At 45.8% G+C, this 23,058-nt stretch overlaps 1 protein-coding gene across 3 annotated transcripts in view; it reads right to left on the bottom strand.

The window, feature by feature from the left end:
* Nucleotides 1–274: 274 nt before the first annotated feature.
* HNF4A (hepatocyte nuclear factor 4 alpha) overlaps nucleotides 275–23,058 on the bottom strand; it is a 74,965-nt gene continuing 52,181 nt past the window's right edge. For 2 of the 3 annotated variants that reach the window (XM_051976508.1, XM_051976506.1), the window contains exons 4-10: nucleotides 14,546–14,652; nucleotides 12,565–12,720; nucleotides 9,990–10,077; nucleotides 8,848–9,003; nucleotides 5,566–5,802; nucleotides 4,117–4,269; nucleotides 275–3,347 (exon numbers count right to left, since the gene is read on the bottom strand). In XM_051976508.1, coding sequence (XP_051832468.1) covers nucleotides 3,205–3,347; nucleotides 4,117–4,269; nucleotides 5,566–5,802; nucleotides 8,848–9,003; nucleotides 9,990–10,077; nucleotides 12,565–12,720; nucleotides 14,546–14,652 — 1,040 coding nt within the window. In that variant the 3' untranslated portion in view covers nucleotides 275–3,204. The remainder of the gene's footprint in view (nucleotides 3,348–4,116; nucleotides 4,270–5,565; nucleotides 5,803–8,847; nucleotides 9,004–9,989; nucleotides 10,078–12,564; nucleotides 12,721–14,545; nucleotides 14,653–23,058) is intronic. The other variant, XM_051976507.1, reaches the window with a different exon arrangement.

Genomic DNA, 23,058 nt, shown 5'->3' on the forward strand with positions numbered 1-23,058 from the left:
GTATCCTCTGACTACAAGACTGTATGATTCTAGTTTCAGGTTTGCTTCTAATTTATTGTACAACTCTGGGCAAATCACACTTTTGTAAGTTTCATTTGTAAAATAAAGGGATTGAATTAGATGTATCCTCTGACTCTTAATAGTCTCTGTTCTACGGTTCCTCCCACTCTGCCATTCTGTGATATTTGTTCTATTTATTCTATGTTCTAGGGTACCTTCCAAATCTAATGTTCTATGAGTTTATGAGAAAGAAGGGAAAACCGTTCATCTAGGATGAGTTAGAAAATATCCTTGGTATTTATTTTGAAGCTTAAAAAACATTTTTTTTAAGAAATACAAACTAGAGCTAAGAAATGTTCTTTCCCGACTGGTTGGCAATGATGGCAGTGGGAATGGTTGGGAAGGTTTGGTACTAGCCCATCAGTGTTTCTCAAGCCCCCATTCTCTCCCCTAGAAATTTTTTGAGGAAATTCGAAAGGAAAATACCTTAATGACTGGAATATTGCAGTGACCCTGCGGTTTGGAATTATTTGAAATTATACAATTAGAGTTGATCAAGGGCAAATCACAGAATAATTTAGCAAACATGATTGGTTTTGCCATTACAATCTTGCCAACTTTCATATTGCCTCTCACTCCCTTGACTTCCAGAAGTACCCTTCTGAGAGGGCCACTAAGGTCATACCAGGAAAGTGGGGAATGGTAGAAACCCTGGTGTGCAATCCCGCTTGGGAAGTGCCAAAGAGTTTTCCACTCCACCTCTTAAGAATCCTGAGATTAGGACAGCCACAGGAGAGGCAATGTCCTCTTGTCCTAGACCCACAATGGCAAGAAAGCCAATTGATCAGGTTTGAGGGGAATGGTGGCAGCTTGGATTCTACCTTATCTCCTCTCCCTAAGATGACTTCAGTTGTTATTGAATCTTCTTTCCCCACATATATAGAAATATATTCACTTCCAAACCCAAAGAGATTCAAATGCCCAGCCACATCAGACCATACCCAGGAATATTTGTCCAAATTTGGTCCTAGAGAGAACAGTAACCAAGGGAATTATAAACCAAGGCAATCATCCACCTTTACTTGACATTTTCCTTTCCCAGTGTGGAACTCAGGAAGCTTGGGGGAGGGAAGAAGTGTAAAGACTGGAGATAATGAGGGTTAGTCTTCACCAGGAGATTCTACCCAACCTGGGACTTTTCCATATGCAGCAAATTATTGTTTGTTAGAACTGGTGTTTGGTATGCTCCCTCCTCTCTTTCCAAGCCTTGGAGTTTAAGAAGTGGCTCTGGAAGATACAAAAAATCCAAAGGCATGAAGATTTAATGTTGGCATTTGTGGACCAAATGGTAGACAGAACTTCCCTCAAACTGCCTTATCTATAGAAAGCACCTTGGAGTCCATTCCCTAGAGAGCAGAAAGCAGCAGAACATGTGCCTTTCAAGATTCTTGAAGGGTCGAGCTGAAAGGAGGATGCAGCCCCAAGAAGGCAGAAGAACCTGAAAATTTCAGAGCTGAGTTGGGGCTACCTCTGTTTGCAATCTAGTCTACTGCAAGGATTTGTTGTCTTTGAAGCAGGGGGGTTCTGCCACTAACTCCGTGTGATCTTGAACAAACCCAAAGGGCCTGTCTGGGGCCTTTGCTCCTCTCTAAGAGGAAGGAATTAGGCTTGATGATCCATCATCCCTAAGGTCTCTTCCAGTTCTGACATTCTGAGATCCTTTGAAAGGCTGTTCCTTAAAGAAGGGGGAACCACTTTAGAAATTACCTTTCTACTCATCTCTGGTTTTGGACTTAATTCTCTCTAGTTCTGACTAGTCAATAGCCTCTTCCTAGGGGCTTGATCCTGTAAGTGTCTCTCCTGTTACAGCACCTGCAGAGGAACTTTCCCTCCCACTTCTGAGAGTGGAAGCCCCAGGAGACTTCTTAGGACAAGCCTGCTGATTCACCATCCCAGAATTCTCTGAAAAGAGAATGCGATGGCAGAAAAGAATTAGGGATTTCAGCCTGGATTTGAGGCTAATTTAGCCCTAGGATGAGTCAGAATTCAAGAAGGAAACCGAATTTTTGTCCTCTATGATGAGGGGCTTAAAAGCATGGCAGGGAGAAATCATTGACTTTATTGCCCTGAGAACTCCTTTGAATTGAGAGTAACCCTTGCCCTCTCAGTGGCTGAAGAGCCCACAACATGAACAAATCAAATCTATATTAACTTTCAAGGCTTTCCATCAACTAGCCTCATCTTACCTAAGACCATGACTTACTGTATCTGAATACACTTGGGCTCACCGCAAAGGGGACTGATTCCCAGCTCTGTACCATTGTTCAGGCTTTCCCCCCAATGGAAACATCTCCCCATTTGTCTCCACAAATCCCAAATCTTGTCTGTGAAGCCCCGATGAGCTACCCCCAATCCACAGTGAATCTTTTCCTTCTCTTGGATTCCTACTACATTTTTATTGTCTTGAATTGTTCTCTATTTGTTTTATGTCTTTGTTTCTTGTCTTCTCAGCCAGCCCCCCCCCCTTAAGGATAGGGGCTGTCTTCTTCGTCTGTGTTCCACACAGTGCTTGGCACAGAGCTTGGTCCAGCAGATGCTTCATAAAGTTTGTCAAATGATTGAACTATCACAAATTCAGTCTCTGAGACTTTTTCAGCCTGGAGAGGAAATTTTCTTTTGAATAAAAGTTCTTGGGGATATTGGGACTGGGATGGCAGTGGGAGTAGGCAGAGAGAGTCCTGGCCTGGCCCATGCTCTCCCCAAAGGGCCCTGACTCTCAGGGTGTTTAGTCTCCACAGGGGAAGGCAGGGTGGATTCCTAACTGGTGGTTCTAGAAAGATCCCAAGAAGAAGAGATGGCAGCGGATCTGGGGCAGTCAGGAGAGGAGGAAACTGGTCGGGTGGGGAGAAAGTGTCAAGAAACAACTAGTCTCCCCCAAAGGTGACTTCCTAATCTCCCTCAATGTCCCCAAAATAGGAGGAGAAAGACTGCATGAAGGCACGTAAGTCGGCAGCTGGAGCCCCCAGTCTGAGCCCTGGCTCCTCATTGTGCCTTTACGGTCCCAGGGTAGGACCACTGTTGTCCTATTTCACCAAGAGTGCTAGGAGTTCTGAGGGGAGCTGGACCCTCTGGAGGCTGGGACAGGCGGAGCCAGGCTGGGGAGGAAAGTGTCTGGCTGACCTCTCCCAGCCCTCCAGCCCCCTGTTAGATGACCTCCTGCTTGGTGATGGTGGGCTGAGGGATGGCTGAAGGAGGCTTGACCACTGTGGCGATGGCTCCTGGCAGTAGCTTGTAGGGCTCAGGCCCCGAGCTGGCCGGCGGAGAAGGCTGTGGGGTCTCAGGAGTGGCTGGAAGGACAAGGAGACAAATACCACCCAGTGAGTCAGAGGGGGACCACCGCTGGGTCCCTGAGAGACAAAAGAAAGCGCACACAGGAGTACGCAGGAGGCAGCGAGGTGTAAAAGACCAAGATCTAGTCCTGCTTTGGGCACTGACTCGCCTACTCCCACCCCCTTGACCTGGGTCTCAGCTTCCTCAACTCTATGTTAAGGGCAAGGGACGAGACAGTCTCTGTGGTTCTTTCTACTTCTGACAGTCTATGTTCTATGCCCAAAGATTTTTCCAGCTCTAAAATTTGAGATTCTCTCAGGACTCGTGGCTAAATGGGTTGGAACAGAAAGACAGTAAGTTCCTGACTGGAATCCTTTCCCTATATTCCAGGACGTCCCCTCTTTGCTCCCAACATCACTGTCTGTTCTTTCAGCCTGAGCAAGAGGGCCAGACTTCCTGTCCTGAACCAAAGCATACGGTCAGCATGTGGCACACGGCCTGGGAGAAACCGGCCCTTTTGGGGGGAAAGCAGCAAGTCTTTAAGCCACTACCTTGTGGCCTGGAATGCTAGGGAGGGCGTGTACCCTCCTTCTCTGAGAGGTCAGAGGCTGCGATCTTATTCTAGTCTTGGTTTTGAGAAATGGATCCCATGAGTGCAGAAAGATTCTCCTTTCCCACAAATCCAAATTTGCAGGGCCCTGCCTCCGACCCCAACCCAGGACCAAGCTTCTTGAGACCTCCCTCCCTTCTCCCTCCCTTTCCCCCAAAGAGCCCCAGGCTGCCCACCTGTCCGCCACCCAGGACGGGGCCACTCACACATCTGTCCATTGCTGATCTGGGCAGGCATGGTGTTGGCGACTATCACATTAGTGCCCATGTTTTCTGGCACCAAGTGAGGGTGCAAGGGGTGGTGAGTGTGGGGTGCTTCGCTGGAAGACCCTGAGGATGGAAACAGTAAAACTAAGAATAGCAGGTCACAAGAGCTGGATTACTGAGATGGAGCTTAATATCTGCCCTAATTGTCTTCTACTAGGATTCTAGAAATAAAAATGAGACTAGTCTCATTTAGCTAGACTAGTCTAGCTAAAGAAGCTTAAAGAGTACTTTCACTCTCTGGTTTCTTTTCCCTCAGTTAAATGAGAGATTTGAATTAAATAATCCTTAAGATTTCTTCCAGACATAATATTCTATGTTCTAAGGGCCCTCCCAGCTCGACCTCTTGGGTTCTAACGGCCCTCCCAGCTCTGACCTCCTGTGTTCTAATCTCCCTCCCAGCTCTGACCTTCTGGGTTCTAAGGGCCCTTCCAGCTCTGACCTCCTGGGTTCTAAGCTCCCTCCCAGCTCTCACTCCTGGGTTCTAAGGGCCCTCCCAGCTCTGACATTCTGTGTTCTAAGGGCCCACCCAGCTCTGACCTCCTATGTTCTAAAGGCCTTCCCAGCTCTGATGTTCTGTGGTCTAAGGGCCCTCCCAGCTCTGACCTCCTATGTTCTAAAGGCCTTCCCAGCTCTGACCTCCTGTGTTCTAAGGGCCCTCCCAGTTCTGACCTCCTGTGTTCTAAGGGCCCTCCCAGTTCTGACCTCCTGGGTTCTAAGCTCCCTCCCAGCTCTCACTCCTGGGTTCTAAGGGCCCTCCCAGCTCTGACTCCTGTGTTCTAAGCTCCCTCCCAGCTCTGACATTTCATGTTCTAAGCTTCCTCTCAGCTTTGACATTCTGTGTTCTAAGGGCCCTCCCAGCTCTGACCTGGGTTCTAAGCTCCCTCCCAGCTCTCACTCCTATGTTCTAAAGGCCTTCCCAGCTCTGACCTCCTGTGTTCTAAGGGCCCTCCCAGTTCTGACCTCCTGTGTTCTAAGGGCCCTCCCAGATCTGACATTCTGTGTTCTAAGGGCCCCCCCAGCTCTGACCTCCTGGGTTCTAAGCTCCCTCCCAGCTCTCACTCCTGGGTTCTAAGGGCCCTCCCAGCTCTGACTCCTGTGTTCTAAGCTCCCTCCCAGCTCTGACATTTCATGTTCTAAGCTTCCTCTCAGCTTTGACATTCTGTGTTCTAAGGGCCCTCCCAGCTCTGACCTGTGCTCTAACATCTGAATTCTAAATCTGCAAGCCCCCCAGTCCCACTTGGAGTGGGGACAGCTGGGGCCAGTGCCCTGCCCTTATGGATTGAATGAGGACCTCAAGAGCTAAGCCCCCCCCCCTCCACCCCAGGTGGTGGGTGAAGTCGGGAGACGACTGGCACAGACCCCCCAGCAGCATCTCCTGCAGCAAGTTGTCGATCTTGGTCACACCAAAGAGTTTGATGAACTGTATCTGCTCGATCATCTGCCAGGTGATGCTCTGCAGGGTGGGCAGCAGCAGCAGCAGCTCCCCAAAGCGACCCCGGGAGTCGTACTGCCGGTCATTGATGTAGTCCTCCAGGCTCACCTGCACCTGTGACCGCATCCGCTTGATTTTACCAGGGTCGCTCAGCCCCTTGGCATCTGTGTGGGCAAGGGAGGAAAGCAAGGGAGGTTTGGGGGGGAAAGAAGTCTGGGGCCGAGGGAAGCCCAGATGAGAGCGGGCCACAGGACAGAGACTGTCTGGTCCAGAATGCTCTCGGGAAATTATCGGCTTTAATCCCCGCCGTTTCCAAAGGCGGACCTTGAGGCCAGGCCAAACAGGCGCTGAGGCGGAGGCAGCGCTGGAAGCCGGGTCACTGGCTGCAAACCCAGCGCTTTCCCTTGGGCTCCCACCATTTTATAGATGAAATGACAGAGACCCAGGAAGACAATGTTATGCATGAGGCGAAAGCAGAGCCTCGATCAGAGCCCAGGCTGGGCCCTCCTCATTACCCCAGCGGGCGCCCTAGTCCCAGGTCCCGCGACCAACTCTCCTCAGTTTGCGCCCGCGGGTCCCTCCCTGCCCACCCGGGCACCGGCCAGCGCTCCTCAGTCTGCGCCCGCGGGTCCCTCCCTGCCCACCCGGGCACCGGCCAGCGCTCCTCAGTCTGCGCCCGCGGGTCCCTCCCTGCCCACCCGGGCACCGGCCAGCGCTCCTCAGTCTGCGCCCGCGGGTCCCTCCCTGCCCACCCGGGCACCGGCCAGCGCTCCTCAGTCTGCGCCCGCGGGTCCCTCCCTGCCCACCCGGGCACCGGCCAGCGCTCCTCAGTCTGCGCCCGCGGGTCCCTCCCTGCCCACCCGGGCACCGACCAGCGCTCCTCAGTCTGCGCCCGCGGGTCCCTCCCCGCCCACCAGGGCACCGGCCAGCGCTCCTCAGTCTGCGCCCGCGGGTCCCTCCCTGCCCACCCGGGCACCAACCAGCGCTCCTCACTCTGCGCCCGCGGACCCCGCCCCACCACCAGGGCACCGACCAGCGCTCCTCAGTCTGCGCCCGCGGGCCCCGCCCCACCACCAGGGCACCGGCCAGCGCTCCTCAGTCTGCGCCCGCGGGCCCCGCCCCACCACCAGGGCACCGACCAGCGCTCCTCAGTCTGCGCCCACGGGCCCCGCCCCGCCCACTCGGGAACCGGCCAGCGCTCCTCAGTGTGCGCCCACGGGCCCCGCCCCGCCCCGCCCACCCGGGAACCGACCAGCGCTCCTCAGTGTGCGCCCACGGGCCTTGCCCCACCACCAGGGCACCGACCAGCGCTCCTCAGTCTGCGCCCGCGGGTCCCTCCCCGCCCACCAGGGCACCGACCAGCGCTCCTCAGTCTGCGCCCGCGGGCCCCGCCCCACCACCAGGGCACCGACCAGCGCTCCTCAGTGTGCGCCCGCGGGCCCCGCCCCACCACCAGGGCACCGACCAGCGCTCCTCAGTCTGCGCCCGCGGACCTCGCCCCACCACCAGGGCACCGACCAGCGCTCCTCAGTGTGCGCCCGCGGGCCCCGCCCCACCACCAGGGCACCGACCAGCGCTCCTCAGTCTGCGCCCGCGGACCTCGCCCCACCACCAGGGCACCGACCAGCGCTCCTCAGTCTGCGCCCACGGGCCTCGCCCCACCACCAGGGCACCGGCCAGCGCTCCTCAGTGTGCGCCCACGGGCCGGCCCTGCCTGTGCTGGGCAGAAGCAGGGGGAGAGGAGGCCGCCGCCTTCGGGAGGTCACTCAGGGCTGCCTGTCCCGGCCCGAGCCAAGTGGCCCGGAGCGAGGAGAGGGAACGGGCAGTTCCTGCGTTCTAGATACTCCAGTCCTACTGAGGGAAACAACAGGGGAACTGCAAACTGGGATAACCTGGGGACGGGGGAGGGCGCAAGGATCAACACACTGATACCTAAAGGCCTTCGCAGCCTGTTATCTTCGAAAAAGTATAGCATGGGGGCCGCTAGGAGGCGCAGTGGGTGGACCCAGCCCGGAGTCAGGAGGAGCTGAGTTCCAATCCCACCTCAGACATTTAACACTTCCTGGCTGTGTGACCTTGGGCAAGTCACTTAACCCCAAATGCCTCAGGGAAAAACAAATAAACAAAAAGAGTGTAGCATGCTGGAAAGACTTTTGGAGTCTGAGGACCTCAATTTCACCTCAGTTTCCTCAGCTGTAAAACAGGGAGAGTTAGATTGGACAGCCAGGTCTAGCCGAGCCCAGTGGGGAACCTATGACTCCGTCATATGATTGTCTTGTGGTCCATCGAGGGGGGCCAAGCCTGCAGCCCCGGGCCTTGGGGGAGACCTGACTTCCCTGGGCTATCCAGCTGCTTCCTAGGAAGACGGGTCCCAGGATGGAACATCTGGGAATGAGAGCCCCTCAGGCTACAGCTGATGAGATTGTGAAGAGGGGACCCCAAAACTTTGAAAATCCTTGAAGGAGAGAATCAACTCTGCCTCAATAAGAGACCCTGCCCCAAGTCCTTTTTTTTTCTCTTAAATGAATTTTGAGGCTTGAGGGGGAATGGAGCAGGTTGTGGTCCCTTAAAAAAACTAGTCCTTTCAGATTGATTTATTCCTTTCTGATTGAGATTACTCCCAGCCCCTCCTTTGATTCACAAATCCTGGTCAAAAGGATCCCTTTGAATTCCAAAAGGAGATCCAGCTTGTTCTAGTCCCAGCCGGATCTGAGCCAATCTGGGACTCCACCCATGAACCCCCTATTATAAAAGAGCCAAACTAAAACCCTCTCTTTGCAGAGGTTCCAAACATGCCAGCTCCATGCTTGGCACCCCAAGGGCCTCTGCCCATTGGAATACAGTTTCCAGTGCCCCTTCTCTTTACCCTCACCTATTTCCTTAACTAGACTTTAAAACCTTACTTCCAATCCCCATAACAAACCTCTTTTATCAATCTAGGTTTTCAGGCCTCTAAATTCCTTTACAGAGAACTTCTGTGCCACCAGAAGGGAGTTCCCAAAACTCCCTACCCTTGCGCCGAATCCTGAGGGGGTGCAGGGGAGCCAAACCCCTCCATCTGGTTTCCTGAACCCCAAATATGCCACTAGACCTCATTTAACTCCCTGACCACTAGAAACCCTAATTTCATTTGGGTATCTCAAACCTAAACCTCATCAACTGGATCCCACCAAGCCAGAGAACTGGGGGCTCTGCTTGATTTCCAGTACCTGGGTCAAAGAAGATGATGGCCTTCAGACAGGCGTATTCATTGTCATCGATCTGGAGTTCCTGGAAGGGCTGCACCAGCTCGTCCAGAATGCGGACCGCCACACGGCTCATTTCCACCAGTTCGGGGCAGTGTCGTGGGACGATGTAATCATTGCCTGAACGCATGGGGGAGAAGCCACAGGAGTCCAGTCAGTTCAGTGAACATCCGCAGTACTAACGTGCATACGCACACACAGTGCACATGCATTAATTGTGCTCACCTGCATACACACGTGTGCACCGTGCACATAACACACAATGCACACACATCATTCATGTCTTTCATGCATCTATACAGCACATCTGTGCACATAACTGGACCGAATATACACATGTGCACCACACAATCATATCCATATGCGTACACACCTGTGCATGCCTATACTCAATGTACACGCATATACATCTATGTATGTGAGTGCATGCATGCACATTAAGTGTATACATACATGTGCATATATAACACATACATATGCATGGATACGTATACATGGCAAGCATTGAAAATAACACGTTCCCATTCTAATAACAATAGCTGGTACACACACATATACATAAATAGTGCTCTGTAGTGGCAGAATTGTTTTTTCGACATAACCTTTTATGATCCTCCCAACAGCCCACGAGGCTAGCAGGGCAGGAAACATGTGGTCATCCATCCATTTAAAGTCCTTAGAAAGAACCTAAGAGATCTTGTCCAGCCTGCTTATTTTGTAGACACTAGGAATCAGAAAGGCAAGAGGAGTGACTGGCAGACTCAGACCTCCTGACACCAAACCCAGTGCTCTTTCCACTCTACTGAACAGACTCACTTATTTCCATTTTGCAAATAGGAAACTGAGGTAGATGCTGAGTCCATGGCTCTATTGTACGATGCCCTAAAAAGTTATATCTAAAGAAAGGTCTTTTCAATAGACCAAAGTCATGGATTTGATACTTTGGAGGAAGGAAAGACTCTGCTAAGAGATTCAAGATTCTCTACTTTTCATTCCTCAATAACTCTTCCCCATTCAAAGCAGAAAACACATGTCACACCCTTTGCCCCATGGCCCTAGTTTGGAGTTCCCTTCCAGGTCAGTTGGTCAAAAGCCAGAGCACTCACCTAACAGCAATACGTCTTTGAAGACCATGGACCGTTTGGTGGCCCCCAGCAGCAAGTGCTCCCCAGCATGAGCCCTAAGCAGGGCCACCTGAAAGCCAACAGAAAGAAGAGTCAACATCCTACATGAACTCAAGGAATGAGGTCATAGAATATAAGTTTAGAGTGACCTAGGAGAACTCTTTTTATTTTACAGATGAGGTAACTGAGACCCAAAGAAACCAAGCAATCTGGCTGGCTGGTCTGTTCTTTGACCTGTGTTACACAGACTACTAAGGCAGTATAAAGTGCTGGTCATTATTGCTGTTCCAATTATATATATAAGCTGTGCATCATTGGGAAGGCTGGTAAAAATACCGGACAGTTGGTGACCATTGTGAGACGAAAATCATGTTTATGGGACAGGGACAATAAGTAATGGTCTCTCATCAGTCAGGCTCTTTCTTTAGGGATGGGGAAAGAGGTAACCAACAGCTTCCTAGGAGACAATCCTCCCAGGCCTGCCATTCCATTTTCCTCCCAATTGAAAGGAGTAGATTCCTTGTCTGAAAATTAGTTTTCTTCCCTGCTCTTCTTCCTCTACTTCAGGAAGTCCTATATAGGGAAGCTTGTGGCCCAAGGAGGTTGCCAAGTCACTAGAATTTGGAAGCTTCTTACCCTAGCACTGCTGTTAACTAGTCCTGTGAGCTTTCTAGAGTTTCACAGCTGCTCTCTGCCGCGTAACACTGGCCTTATCAGTTCTGCAACAGCCATGCATTCCCATTCTACAGGATTTTACTGTTTATAAAGCACTCTTCTATCCATTTACTTCACTGAATCATCCCATCATCCCTATGGAGTTCATCAGAGCAGGAATTAAAGTAACCATTTTATAGAAGAAGAAATTGAGTCTTGGGGAGATCATCTGCCCAACCAAGTTGGAACAGCAAATTAATGGTAAAGCTTGGACTTGAACCCAATCTTCTAACTCTGAATCCAAGAGACAAGAGCAGTTCAAATTCTCTGTGTCTAAGAATTAGATATTCTGAATCAGAACAAGCCTTAAGACATAGAACACTGAATGTTAGGTCCTGATGGAATGGACCTTAGAGATTATTTAGTCCGGTTGTCTTTTTAGAGATGGAAAAACTAAGGTCCAGTGGACAAGAGATTTGATCAAAATCAAATACAGCTATTTATGGAAATAAACTTGTTGTGGGTATCCAGGGCACTTCTCCTTTTTATCTGCCTTGTAACAGAAGGTATTCTATATGACCCAACCAGCAAGGCTCTCCTTCGATTGTTTCTCATATACCAAGGGCAGCCCAATTTAGCTATTTCCCAAGGCCATCTTGGCCTCTTGTGGTGGCCACCATTTTGGCATGAGAAAGAAGCCATCCCTGGGGGCTGGGGGTTAATTATTCCCCTTGTTATCTGCCACCCATCACTGCCCCTGGAGAATGTTCTGAGCCCCTGCCCGGGAGTAGTTCCAAGGTTTAGGTGAAAAATGGAGGTTAACAATTGGTTGGTTGAATAGTGTCTCTAAACCCACTGAGACCCCTGGGGAGGAACAGCAGTGATTAAACATTAATGCATGGACCCAGGCCTGGCATGGGGGGTGGAGGGAGGAACAGCTCAAGCAGTTGGAGAAGAATGAGTTCCTCTCTGGGTAGGAGGGCAAAGAACTGGTGCCCTGCCAGAATCCCAGCTCAGTTCAATCTGTGAAGAATGAGTTCACAGGTGCAGAATATCTTAATATTCATTGAGTCTATCCCCTCACGTTCTATAGGTGGGAAGACTGAGTCCCTGGAAAAGAAGGGACTTCTTTATGCCTTACAGATAATAAATAAAACTTCAGTGCTTGAACTGCAAACTCATGCTCTTTCCACTATTTCCTGGAACTATTTGATATATGGAAAGCAGGACAAGTTACCTCTTCATCTGGTCCAGCTCTAGCGTGTCTTAGCCTCACATGCAGTTATTATTTGAGGTATCCAGGCCAAGGCCTCCCTTGTCCCCCAAACCAATCTGACACTGGAATTCTACCCTTTTTCATTCCTTCAGAATGTCACAGTGAGATAATTGCAGTAACACTGGGAGGGAGAACAATTAAGCTTTATCAGTTAGTGACACTTTCAGTGTTAACAATAAATTTGCCAGTGCCTTTTAAAATAGAGGGGCACCTGAGTAGGGATGAGAGGGAAAGAGGTTCATAGGCTTAGGTGGGAAACTGCTACACAGGCCTGAATAGCTAAGAGGAAGCACAAGCAGAGTAGGTAGGTAATAGGGAGGTAAAGAGACCTGGATTCTTGACTCAGATCTGTGATTAATTTGATGTATGATGTTTGGCAAATCACTTCTTCTTAATCAACCTTAATTTCCCTTATATAAAATGAAGGAATTGAGACCAGAAAGTAGACCCCATGACATTTCTAGGAGGCAAACTCCAGGTGGTCACCATGTATCCACAGAGTATGGCTGGGCTCCCCAAGCACCTCAGATGGCAGTGATACCTCCTCCAACCCAAAGATGTTCTGATGCACCCCATGCTACTTTCTGGGATACCTGAACACAGACAGTATCATTCTAAGGACTCTACCTGATCATCCAGGGGCAGTTCACAGAAGGCAGGGATGTACTTGGCCCATTCCACCAGCACCAAAAGCTGTTCCTTCATGGATTCACATACATCAGCAATGTTAGCAATTTTCTTGGCCCGGATGTCCCCGTTGATTCCTGAGATGGGAGATGTGATCTGCCAGGAAAGCAAAAGGTTTATATGTAATGAGGAGAGGGAGATTATTACAGGTAGAAGAAATAGGTTCCTCATCACAGACTCGGCAGTTTTTCTTCTTTCCCAGACTTGAGTCTTATTTTCATAGAGTTTAGAGGAAAGGGACCTTAGAATAAGAATATCTAATCCTTTTGTGTGTGTCATGGACTCCTGGGCTGTCCAGAAAAGTCTATGGACCCCTTCCCAGAATAATATCTATATCTATATCTATCTATCTGGTTGGGTTGGTTTTTTTTTTTTTAGATTTCAGCCAATTATGGGGGATTTTCTTTTAATACTGTTATTTATTTTTTATCTTTTAATAATATTTAATTTTAAAATACATGCAAAATTAGTTTTCAACATTCACCTCTGCAAAACCCTGTGTTTCAAATTTTTCTCCCCAAGACAGCAAGGTCTTGATAGAGGTTAAACATATGTAACCATAATAATATTTTTAAATGAACAATATAAAATACAAAAGGATTATAAAGGAGATCAATTATATTGAAATATAGTTATCAAAATATTTAGCCCTTACTTTGAAGTTATTTAATTCATCTGTATGGTTTTATAGATATGGAATCCAAGACACAAAGAAGGGGAGTGATTTGTCCAGCATCACACTGGAATTAATTGACAAAACCAAGACCAAAAAGGAGAAATGTCTTGCCCAATGTCATAGAGATACTATCAATCCATCACAAGTATTGATGAAGATACTAGGTAACAGAATCTCATCATAGAATGTCAAAGCTGGAAGAAGGCCATCAAGACCCTTTCACCAAATCTGTTCATTTTTTGTTTGTTTGTTTGCTGAGGCAATTAGGATTAAGTGACTTGCCCAGGGTCACACAGCCAGGAAGTGTTAAGTGTCACATTTGAACTCAGGTCCTCCTGATTTCAGGGCTGCTGCTCTACCCACTGCGCCACCTAATTGCCCCAAACCTGTTCATTTTTCAAGGAAGGAAAAGGCTGCTCAGAAAGAAATGATTTATCCAAGATCACTAAGATAACATGGCAGAACTGATTAAAGAACCCAGGTCCTCCCAATTTCAAGCCCACTGTTCATCCTTTCTATTAAGCTACATTAATTTTGGGTAAGAATTTTTTTTAATGTGAAAAGATGTATTTATATCCTACAAAAGGTACATTTCTGTACTATAAGAAATATCATCATGCCGCAATAAGAAAATGAGAGGCAAGGCCAAACATGCGGTCCTTATCCCTACCCAGACAGTCCTGCCTCCTCCCCAAACGATTCTTCTGAATGATTATTGGAGGCAAAACCCTGTTCTACAGAGTCAGTGGGGCTGATGCAGAGGCTATTACTCATTATAATGAGCTCTCAGAAGAGGGGAAGAAGAGGAAGTTGGAGGCCACAAAACTGCCAGTCTTGGTGGGGATGGGTCTGTTTACTCTCTGCTAGAGCTTAAGAGCTGGGGGTACCCAGCCCTGACTGATTGGAATAAGAAAATCCCAGGAGATGCCACAAGACCTAACTAATTAGTCCCTCTGCTCTTCTAGCTCTACCAGAACTAGTTGTGTGATTCTGACTAAATCACTCCCTTTCTTTGGGTCTTTTTTTTTTTTTAGAGAGAGATGAACTGCATGAGGTCCTTGATGTTCATGCACCCTTTGTTTTGCGATTTTTCACTAACATTCAGTCTTCTATATTGTAAAATTCTATGGTTTTATAGATTTCCTGAAATATTCCAAGTGCATTGGTTCCCTGCTGCATTCTGGGAGTCCTCCATGCCCCCACCTCCCACCTCTCACTCTTACTGTGCGAAGGCTGGTCTGATACCTGCTGGGAGAGTACTTCAGCCTGCAGGAGGGCATTGATAGACGGGAGACTGCTGTCTTCATAACTTGATCTCCGTGTACTGATCCGGTCCCGTTCATTCTGTACGGCTGTAAGTCAAAAGGGACAGTTGGACACTGAGCTGAGAGAGCAGAAGACTGCAGAGTGCATGCATCACTCAGGCTCAATCCCAGGAGAAGGCCGAGCGACCTGCTCCTCAATACCACCGGCCACTTGCTGCCTGTGAATTTAATTCACCAAGTATATTAGGTGCCTACTACATACACGACACTACGACAGGGAGTGGGAGCACAGAAACAAATTAGCACGGAGCCTGTCCACAAAGATGGTGCATTGTGTCATGTAAAGATCCCTGAATTTCAAGTCACAAAACGCAGCTTCAGATTCTGGCTCAGACATTTATCTCTGAGATCTTCAGCAATCTAACCTCTTTGGATCTCCATTTCTTTCCCTGTAAAGTGAAGACAAAGGACTAGACTATTAGTAAGAGTAAATCTTATGAACCTAATGAGTTTTATGAACTATATAGTTGAGGACACAAGACCAGGATATTATTAAATAGAATTCAAAATAATGTGTAGTAAGAACACTGGAGAAGGTCAAATAAAGTATTCTTGGAGGCCCAAGGAAGGAAAGGTGGGGCTTTTGGATTGTGGTTTTGAGTTTTTTGGATGACTCAATGGGAACAGGCTTCCTGGAGGAAGTGGCATTTGAGGTTGGCCTTGAGGGACTAATAGGACATCCATAGGTGGAGTGTGTGTGTGTGTGTGTGTAAGGGGAAGCAGGATTTGAGACATAATGAATATTATAGCAAAAATGCTACAGCAAAGGTATAAAAGTGAGAAAGACTGGGCCATATTTGGAGGACCACGAATCATTCAGTTTACCTAGAACTTAGAATATGTTAGGAGAGATGAGACTACAAATATAGATTTGACTATTCATGAAAGCCGGGATACCAGATCATGGAGAAGGCAGGCTCACTGCTCAGGCCAGTAATGTTTCTTTTCTTTGAGAAGGGATAGTTTACCATGAATCCCTGTTATCTCTTCTACTGTATCTCTCCTTCCCTTCTCCACTAAGTTCCTTGAGAAAGCTATCTACACTAAAGGCCTCCACTTACTCTCCTGTCATGTGTCTCCTAAACCCTTTGCCACCAGCTTCCAGTCTCATAATTTAACTAAAACTTCTCTCTCCAAAGTTGCCAGTGATCTCTTAATTGCCAAAACGAATGGTCTTTTCTCAGTTTTAACCTCCTTGATCTCTCAGGTCTTGCTGGATACTTTCTCTTCCCTAGGTCTTTATTACACTTTTTTCCTCTTTCTCCTCCAACTTGTCTGAATGCTCCTAGGAATTGTTTATTGGTTCTTCATCTGTACTGCGCCTGCTAACTGTGGGTCTCTCCCAAGGCTCCATCCTGGCCCCTCTCTCTGCTCATTCTCTATAGTGTCACTTGGTGATCCCATCAGTTTTCCAGAGTTCAATTATCTCTTTGCAAACGAATCTCAAACCTATATATTCAGCCTTAATCTTTCTCCTGAACTACAAAACTGCATCAATAACTCCCTGCTAGAAGTCTTGAACTGGATATTCTATAGGCATCTCAAATTCAACGTGCCCAAAACAAAATGCATTGTCTTAAATTCAAACAAAATTTCCCTGCCCCTATTATTGACATAACCATTCTCTTGACAAAGCCAGCTTGAAACTTCAGCTCCCCCTCATCTCAGATACCCAATCCTTTGCCGAATCCTGTCATTTCTACATTTACAGAAACTCTCATGTACATCTCCATCTCTCTACACACACAGTCATCAGAGAGATTCAGGTCCCCATCACCTTTCACCTCAACTATTGTAATAATAGCCATCTGATGTGGTCTCCATGGCTCCAATCTCTCTCCCCATTCTAATCTGTCCAGGTACCAAAGTGATCTCCCTAAAGCGCAGATCTGGCTCTGTCTCTCTGTCTCTCTCTGTGTCTCTGTCTGTCTCTACCTCCCTCATACATACCCATCTCTCCTCATTCAATAGACTTACCTTTAGGATAAAATACAACGTCCTCTGGTTGGCATCTAAAGTTGTATACAGCCTGAACCTTTTCTACCTTTCTAGTCTCATTCCACACTTTCTATAATCTGGCCTCCGAGCTCTCCCTTACACATGACACTTCATCCCCTATCTTGAGGACTTTACACTGGCCAACCCTCATGCTTGTAACACTTCTCATGCACCTGCCTCCTCCCTTTACCTCTTAGCTGCCCTGACTTCCTTCAAGGCTCCATCCAAGTCCCACCTTCTGTAAGAGGCCTTTCCTGGGATTTCTTCTCGCTAGCCTTTACTAGTCCCTTGCCCCAGAGATTACCTTCCATTTACAATGTATATATCTTATATGTACATGGATATTTGCATGCAGTCTCATCAATTTGAAGATGAGCTTCCCCTTTCTTTGTATACCCAGTGCTTAGCACAGTGATGACATGTCGTGAGCTTGTCACCTGACTGCTTGATTTACCCCATTTTACCCTATATCTAGATTCCCATAAACCTGAGATGGAAAACCAAGATGAGTCCTTGGATTCGATTCTTGCTTTTGACAGACTGGCTGCTTTACCATGGATGAAAAAACTATAGCTAAGGTAATGCAAGTAGCAGAATAGAGGGGAAAAACTGTTCTGAAACTGGGAGTCTTAGACTTTAGCGCCTGCTTACCATTAACTAGCTGTATGATCTTGAGTCAGTAACTTTCCTTCTCTGTGCTCTAGCTTCTCCATCTGTAAAATGGAGATAATCACACTAACTCTATCTGCCTTAAAGGGCTGCTTATAAGAAGATCAAATGACAAAAGGGATGTAAAAAGTTTTGTAAGTTAAAGGGTAAGAAAGATCTATGTGTTCTATGGGCAAAGGAATGGTCCCCTCATTTAGTGTCATTCCCCAGGAATGATTGGGATTAAGGAGAGTCCATGCTGCCATTTTTCCCAAGAGAGAAGGAGCAGTAGGGACAAATGGCCCAGGGTTCTGGCCTTTGGAAGATGGGTCAGGCTGGTGTGGGAAAGTGACAATTAGTTCTGTCAAAAAAAAAAAAAAAAAAGGCAATGATGATTCCTTACCTGAATATAAAAGAATACAGGGCTTGCAAATGGCTTTCTCATCTGTCCCCTCATTTTATTTTATTTCCACAAAATCCCGAGAGGTGGAAGAGGGCAAGCATTATTTTTCTTTCTGTCTCAACTCTTACCCCTCCTCTCCTAAATATGATAAATGAGACACTGAGGTCAAAGGGTGATTACAGGGTCTGACTGAGGCTGGGACTTGAAGGGCCAGGACTAGAACTAGATCTCCTGATTCCAAGCTCAGAACTTTTTCTACTATACCATACTACTATTGCCAAAAAAAAAAAAAAAAAAAAAAAAAAAAAAAAAAAGACAAAGACAAAGACAAAGACATTGGAACAAGGAGGCAGCATAGTATAGATTGCTGGACTTCAAATGAAAACAGATTTGGATTCTAATCTTGCCTCTTGACAATAGTTGTGTGATATTGGGCAAGTCACTTAAGTTCTCTGAGATTGTCTTCCTCATCTATAAAATGAGTGTGAGAATAAAAAAAAAATAATCACAACATAATATTTTCACTTTTTTGTTGTTTACTTGCTTGGTTTTTTTTCTTTTTAATCTAATTTTTCTTATGCAGCATGATAAATATGGAAATGTGTTTAGAATAATTGCACATCTCTAACCTATGCTGGACTACTCTAAGGGAGGGGAAAGGTGGGGAGAAAAATTTGGAACACAGGATTTTGCATGGGTGAATGTTAAGAACTATCTTTGCTTGTATTTTAAAAAATAAAAAGATATTATCATAAAAAAGAAAATAATACCAATTGTATTTATCTATAGAGGAATAGTGAGAACTAAGTGAGATCATATATGTAAACTTTAAAATATTATGATTGTCAGCTGCTAATATTTTTAAAGCCCATATAAAGGAAGATCACCAGGATAGAAAAGGAAGGAAATAAGCATTTATTAAATTCTTACTATGACCGCATCCTGGGAGGTAGTTGCTATTATCCCCATTTTACAGTTGAGGAAACTGAGGCAGAAAAAGGTTTTCAAGGTCACACAAGTAGAATCTATGTCTCTAGGACCAGCCTCTATTCAGTGTGCCATCTAGCTGCCTTTGGGATTAAAGAAGATTTGGGGCTGATAAGGAGGGATGGAGAGATACATTATCCCAGTCTTCAGGTATTTAAAGAACTATCATGGGAAAGAATTCTCTTTGTTCTGCTACTCCAGAGGATAGAATGAGGAGTAATGGAGGGAATTTATATGGAGACAATATACAGACTAGGTAAATATACAAATAAGCTATCCAACCATAGAATGGGTTATCTCAATAAGCAGTGAGCTTTTTGTGATGGAAGTAAGCAAGCAGAGTGTAGAAGACCTCTTGTGCATTTACTCCCTTATTCAATGAACTCTGGTGGCTTCTGACCACCTTCAGGATCAAATATAAAAAAGCCCTTTACAATCTAGCATGGCTTCCATTATATAGTTGTTTACATGTTGTCTCCCTTAATAAACGGTAAACTCCTTGAAAGCAGCAAAGTGCCTAGCACTTAGTAGATACTTAAAATTTTTTTATTAACTGATTTCTCAGGGATATTATAGCAAGGATTCCTATACTTGATTCCATTCAGTAAATATTTATTAGAGTGAAAATTGAATTAGATGTGTTCCAAGGAAGCTTCTCACCCTGATAATCTTGTAGGGCACAGATTCTTAACCTAGGATTTATTTTTTTTTATTATTTTAAAATATTTTGATAACTTTATTTCAATATAATTAATTTCTTTTATAACCTAATGTATTTTATTTTGTGTATTTAAAAACATTGTTTTGAGATGATTCTCCAGACTGTCAGAGCTCCATGCTACAACTGGCACCTAAGAGACATCTTGACTTGTTAATGATTGAAATCTGAAACAGAATTCCAGCTGTCTATATGGGAAACAATCAGGAAAATTAGTTCTCTTCATTTCTATTCCAACTTTAATTTAATGTTTCCTCTTTTTCTAGATGCTTACTAATGGGTAACAATAATCACTATAACTATTATAGCTAGCATTTATATAGCACTTTAGCATTTGCAAAGTGAAATGCATGGACAAGGTATTCTAAAAGTTTATTTTAAAATTGCATTACAATTTTTGGAATTCCCTGTATTATCCCATTTGAAGGCTCTACATTGGAGCCTTCAATCTAGGAGACTGACAGATTGATAGCAGTGAATATTCGCAGACAGAGAATGTCTGTGTTGGAAGGAACCTTAGAACAGAGAGTGTCAGAGTTGGAAGGGCTCTAAGGACACAGAATGTTAAAGTTGGAAAGGGCCTTAATTGTCAGAGCTGGAAGGGACAGTAAAACAGAGAATGTCAGAACCAGGAGGGATCTCAGAAGACAGAATATGAGATCAAGGAGGGAATCTTACAACAGATTGTCAGAGCTGGAAGGAATCTTAGAACAAAGATAATCGGAACTAGAAGGATTAGTAAAATAGAATATTAGAACTAGAAGAGATCTCAGAACACAGAATAGCAGATCTAGGAGGGATCCTTAGAATAAAGTTTGTCAGAACTGGAAGAAACCTTAGAAATTCAGTGTGTCAGAACTGGGAAGGACCTTTAAACAGAAAATGTCAGTGCTGGGAGGGAATTCAGAATATGGAACGTCAGAACTGGCAGGGACCTTCAAACACAGATTGTCAGAACTTGGAGGGCTCTTAGCCCAATTTAATGGACTTTTAATAGATGTTTAATATATTTTTAATAGATATTTAATCGATAAGGAAACTGAGACCCAGAGAAAGTGACAGATTGTCCTACAAGATGTCAGAGAGGATACTCTTAACAATACTCTTAACTCTTCTCAATACTTATGAAACCATTTCTTCTGTGAGTTTGGGGTGAATTCTCATGTCCCTTTGTCACTTGAGATTTTTTTTTACCTGGGACTATCTCTTCTCTGATCAACAAAAAGGGGCACACTGTTTCTTCCCCCTCCCATACCTGACTCTTTGCTGCCTGTGGTCCTAATCAAAACAGCTTGAACAACAGGGGGCTGGCATTCCTTCCAGGACAGCCTAACTAAGCCTGAGCAAGGGAGCAGCTAAGCCCGTTGTCGGGATGAAAGGCCTGCTGTCAGCAGCTGTAAATAGGCCCCCTCAAGGTCAGGCTCCACGTTATCAGTACTGGGCTCGAGTTCAGTCACGGAATGATGTTTTCCAAATGTTTGCTCAGTATTAGCCAGGTCGTGGACCTAATGTAACTTCTATTGAATATTAACAGACCTGGGGCAGAGCTGGGGCAGAGGATGAGCCCAGGTTTCTCAGAGACTCTGTATGCCCCAATGGCCATGCTGGGGCTTGGGGCTTTCTGGTGTTCCCATTTAACCATCTCTTTTGCTTCTTTATACAGGATCCTAGATCAGGAAGTAAAGGGGACCTTCCAAACTATCTTGACCAATTCTCTCATTTTACAGATGAGGAAACAGCCTCAGAGAGGGAAAGTAATTTATCCGAGGTCACACAGATGGTAGGTATCTGAAATATGGTTTTAACGGAGGCCTCTGACTTTAGAGACTGCATGCTATGCCCCTGTTCTCTACTACATTCCACCTCCTAAGGGCAAAATTACTGGGACTCTAAAGTTGAGGTTAAGACACTGGGTCCTCCTAAGCCTGGCTCCAGTTCAGATGAGATGTGTGATCATGGATAAGTCACTTTCCTGCCTGGACTAGAGCCTCCTCATCTGTAAAATGGAAGCAATACATGTGTACTACCTACCTCACATGATAACTTTGAAGAGAGTACTTTGTAAACTTTAATGCACCATTGTGATACAAGTTGTTATCCTGGGACCCGGTTTTCTTTGGGCTGGACTCTGGAGATCGGTGGATTCTCTGAAACTAGAGACTGAGACCCTGGCAAAAGATTTCCCTTTTTCTCATTTTAAGGAAAATTTTACCCTCCCTTAGACCAAAAGCTTAGCTCTAAGCTCTCTTCCAAGGAGATATTATTGCCTCAGAATCTGCTAAAGAATTCCCTTCGAAGGCTGGTTTTGTTTTACTCTCTATCTTTTATGTGTTTATTTCTATGCTGTCTTTCTTGTCAGAAGCCATACATTGTATTTTACCTTTCTTTGCATCCCCAGCATTTAACATGTGTGATGGATACAAATGACATCAATCTCAAGGGAGTGAATGTCCCATCAGGATCACCAGAGACTGTTCCAGTCTTTAGAAGCCAAAGAGGGCCTCAGAAACCAGATAAATCATCCAAAATCTTAAGGACTGTGATTTTTCTTTCTTTGCCTTTCTTGTGTTCCCAAGGCATTGTATAGTGTCTGGTTCATAATAAAGTTTAATAAATGTTTGGGACTGACCCTTTTGAGTCTACTCTAGGGACTTCTGATTATTTCATTCTCTCCACTTCAAAGAAAGTATTTCTAAATTCTTCTCAGATGGCCACCAGGAGGAGAACCTAAATAGCCCAAACTCCCCACAACTGGTCTTCCCAAATCGATGAATGAAGTACCCAAGGACATTTTCCTTGACTTTAGATGCAACCACTGCACAGGAGAAAGTTGGGTGCTGTGAGCCATTGTGGAAGTATTTCATAGCAACTCAGAGGAAACACCAATATCTTGATTTATCTAAAGGCTCACACTAGTGGCAATAAGTAACCTGGGCTGACTAGCACATTAACTGCTGTGTGTTCATCAACAGAAGAATTATCTCAGCCTTGTAAATAACCAACAAAACGTATGGCTAGTAAGCCCATACTAATCTGTTACCAACCAGGCCTCCCCAACTACCCTTGGGCATCAGCCAGTGATATAACAGTGGCCTAGTATAACACTGTTATTTCTTCTGACAAGTAGGAAAAAATCACAAAAAGCTATCTCCTACAACCTGGGAATCTCACCTCTTTGCCAATAGTTTTCCTAAGAGCCTGAAACACCTTGCTCCTGGATGGGAGTGTGCATATAGATGTATTGGTTCCCATATAGGGTATGGGATTATTAAAGGATTATGAGGATATCCTAAAATCCTAGAGTTGTATTGCAGGAAGATACCTCGATGATCATAAGAATCAAGAAAGGAAGAGTGATTCTCTCAAAGGCATGAGTAGAGAAACATCTGTTCAAAAAGTGTCCGCAAAAAGAGGACAGTGCAAAGTTGTAAAGGACTTCTTGGACTGGGAAGCAGGAGCTGAGTCCTAGTCCAGACTAGATAGTCTTATTCCATGATATAGAGAGGTACTTTCTGTGCCTCAGAGTCCTTACCTGTAAGATGAAGAAGGTCAGTCAATTAAAAGACTTCTAAAGGCTCTTCTGTACCAATATATTATAATTTTACATGATATAAAGATATATGAGTATTCCTATTTAAATCTGATTTTATGCATAGGCAAAGTGGTTGATTGTCTGCTA

Source organism: Antechinus flavipes, chromosome 2 (genome assembly GCF_016432865.1).
Source record: "Antechinus flavipes isolate AdamAnt ecotype Samford, QLD, Australia chromosome 2, AdamAnt_v2, whole genome shotgun sequence".
NCBI classification, from domain to species: Eukaryota; Metazoa; Chordata; class Mammalia; order Dasyuromorphia; family Dasyuridae; genus Antechinus; species Antechinus flavipes.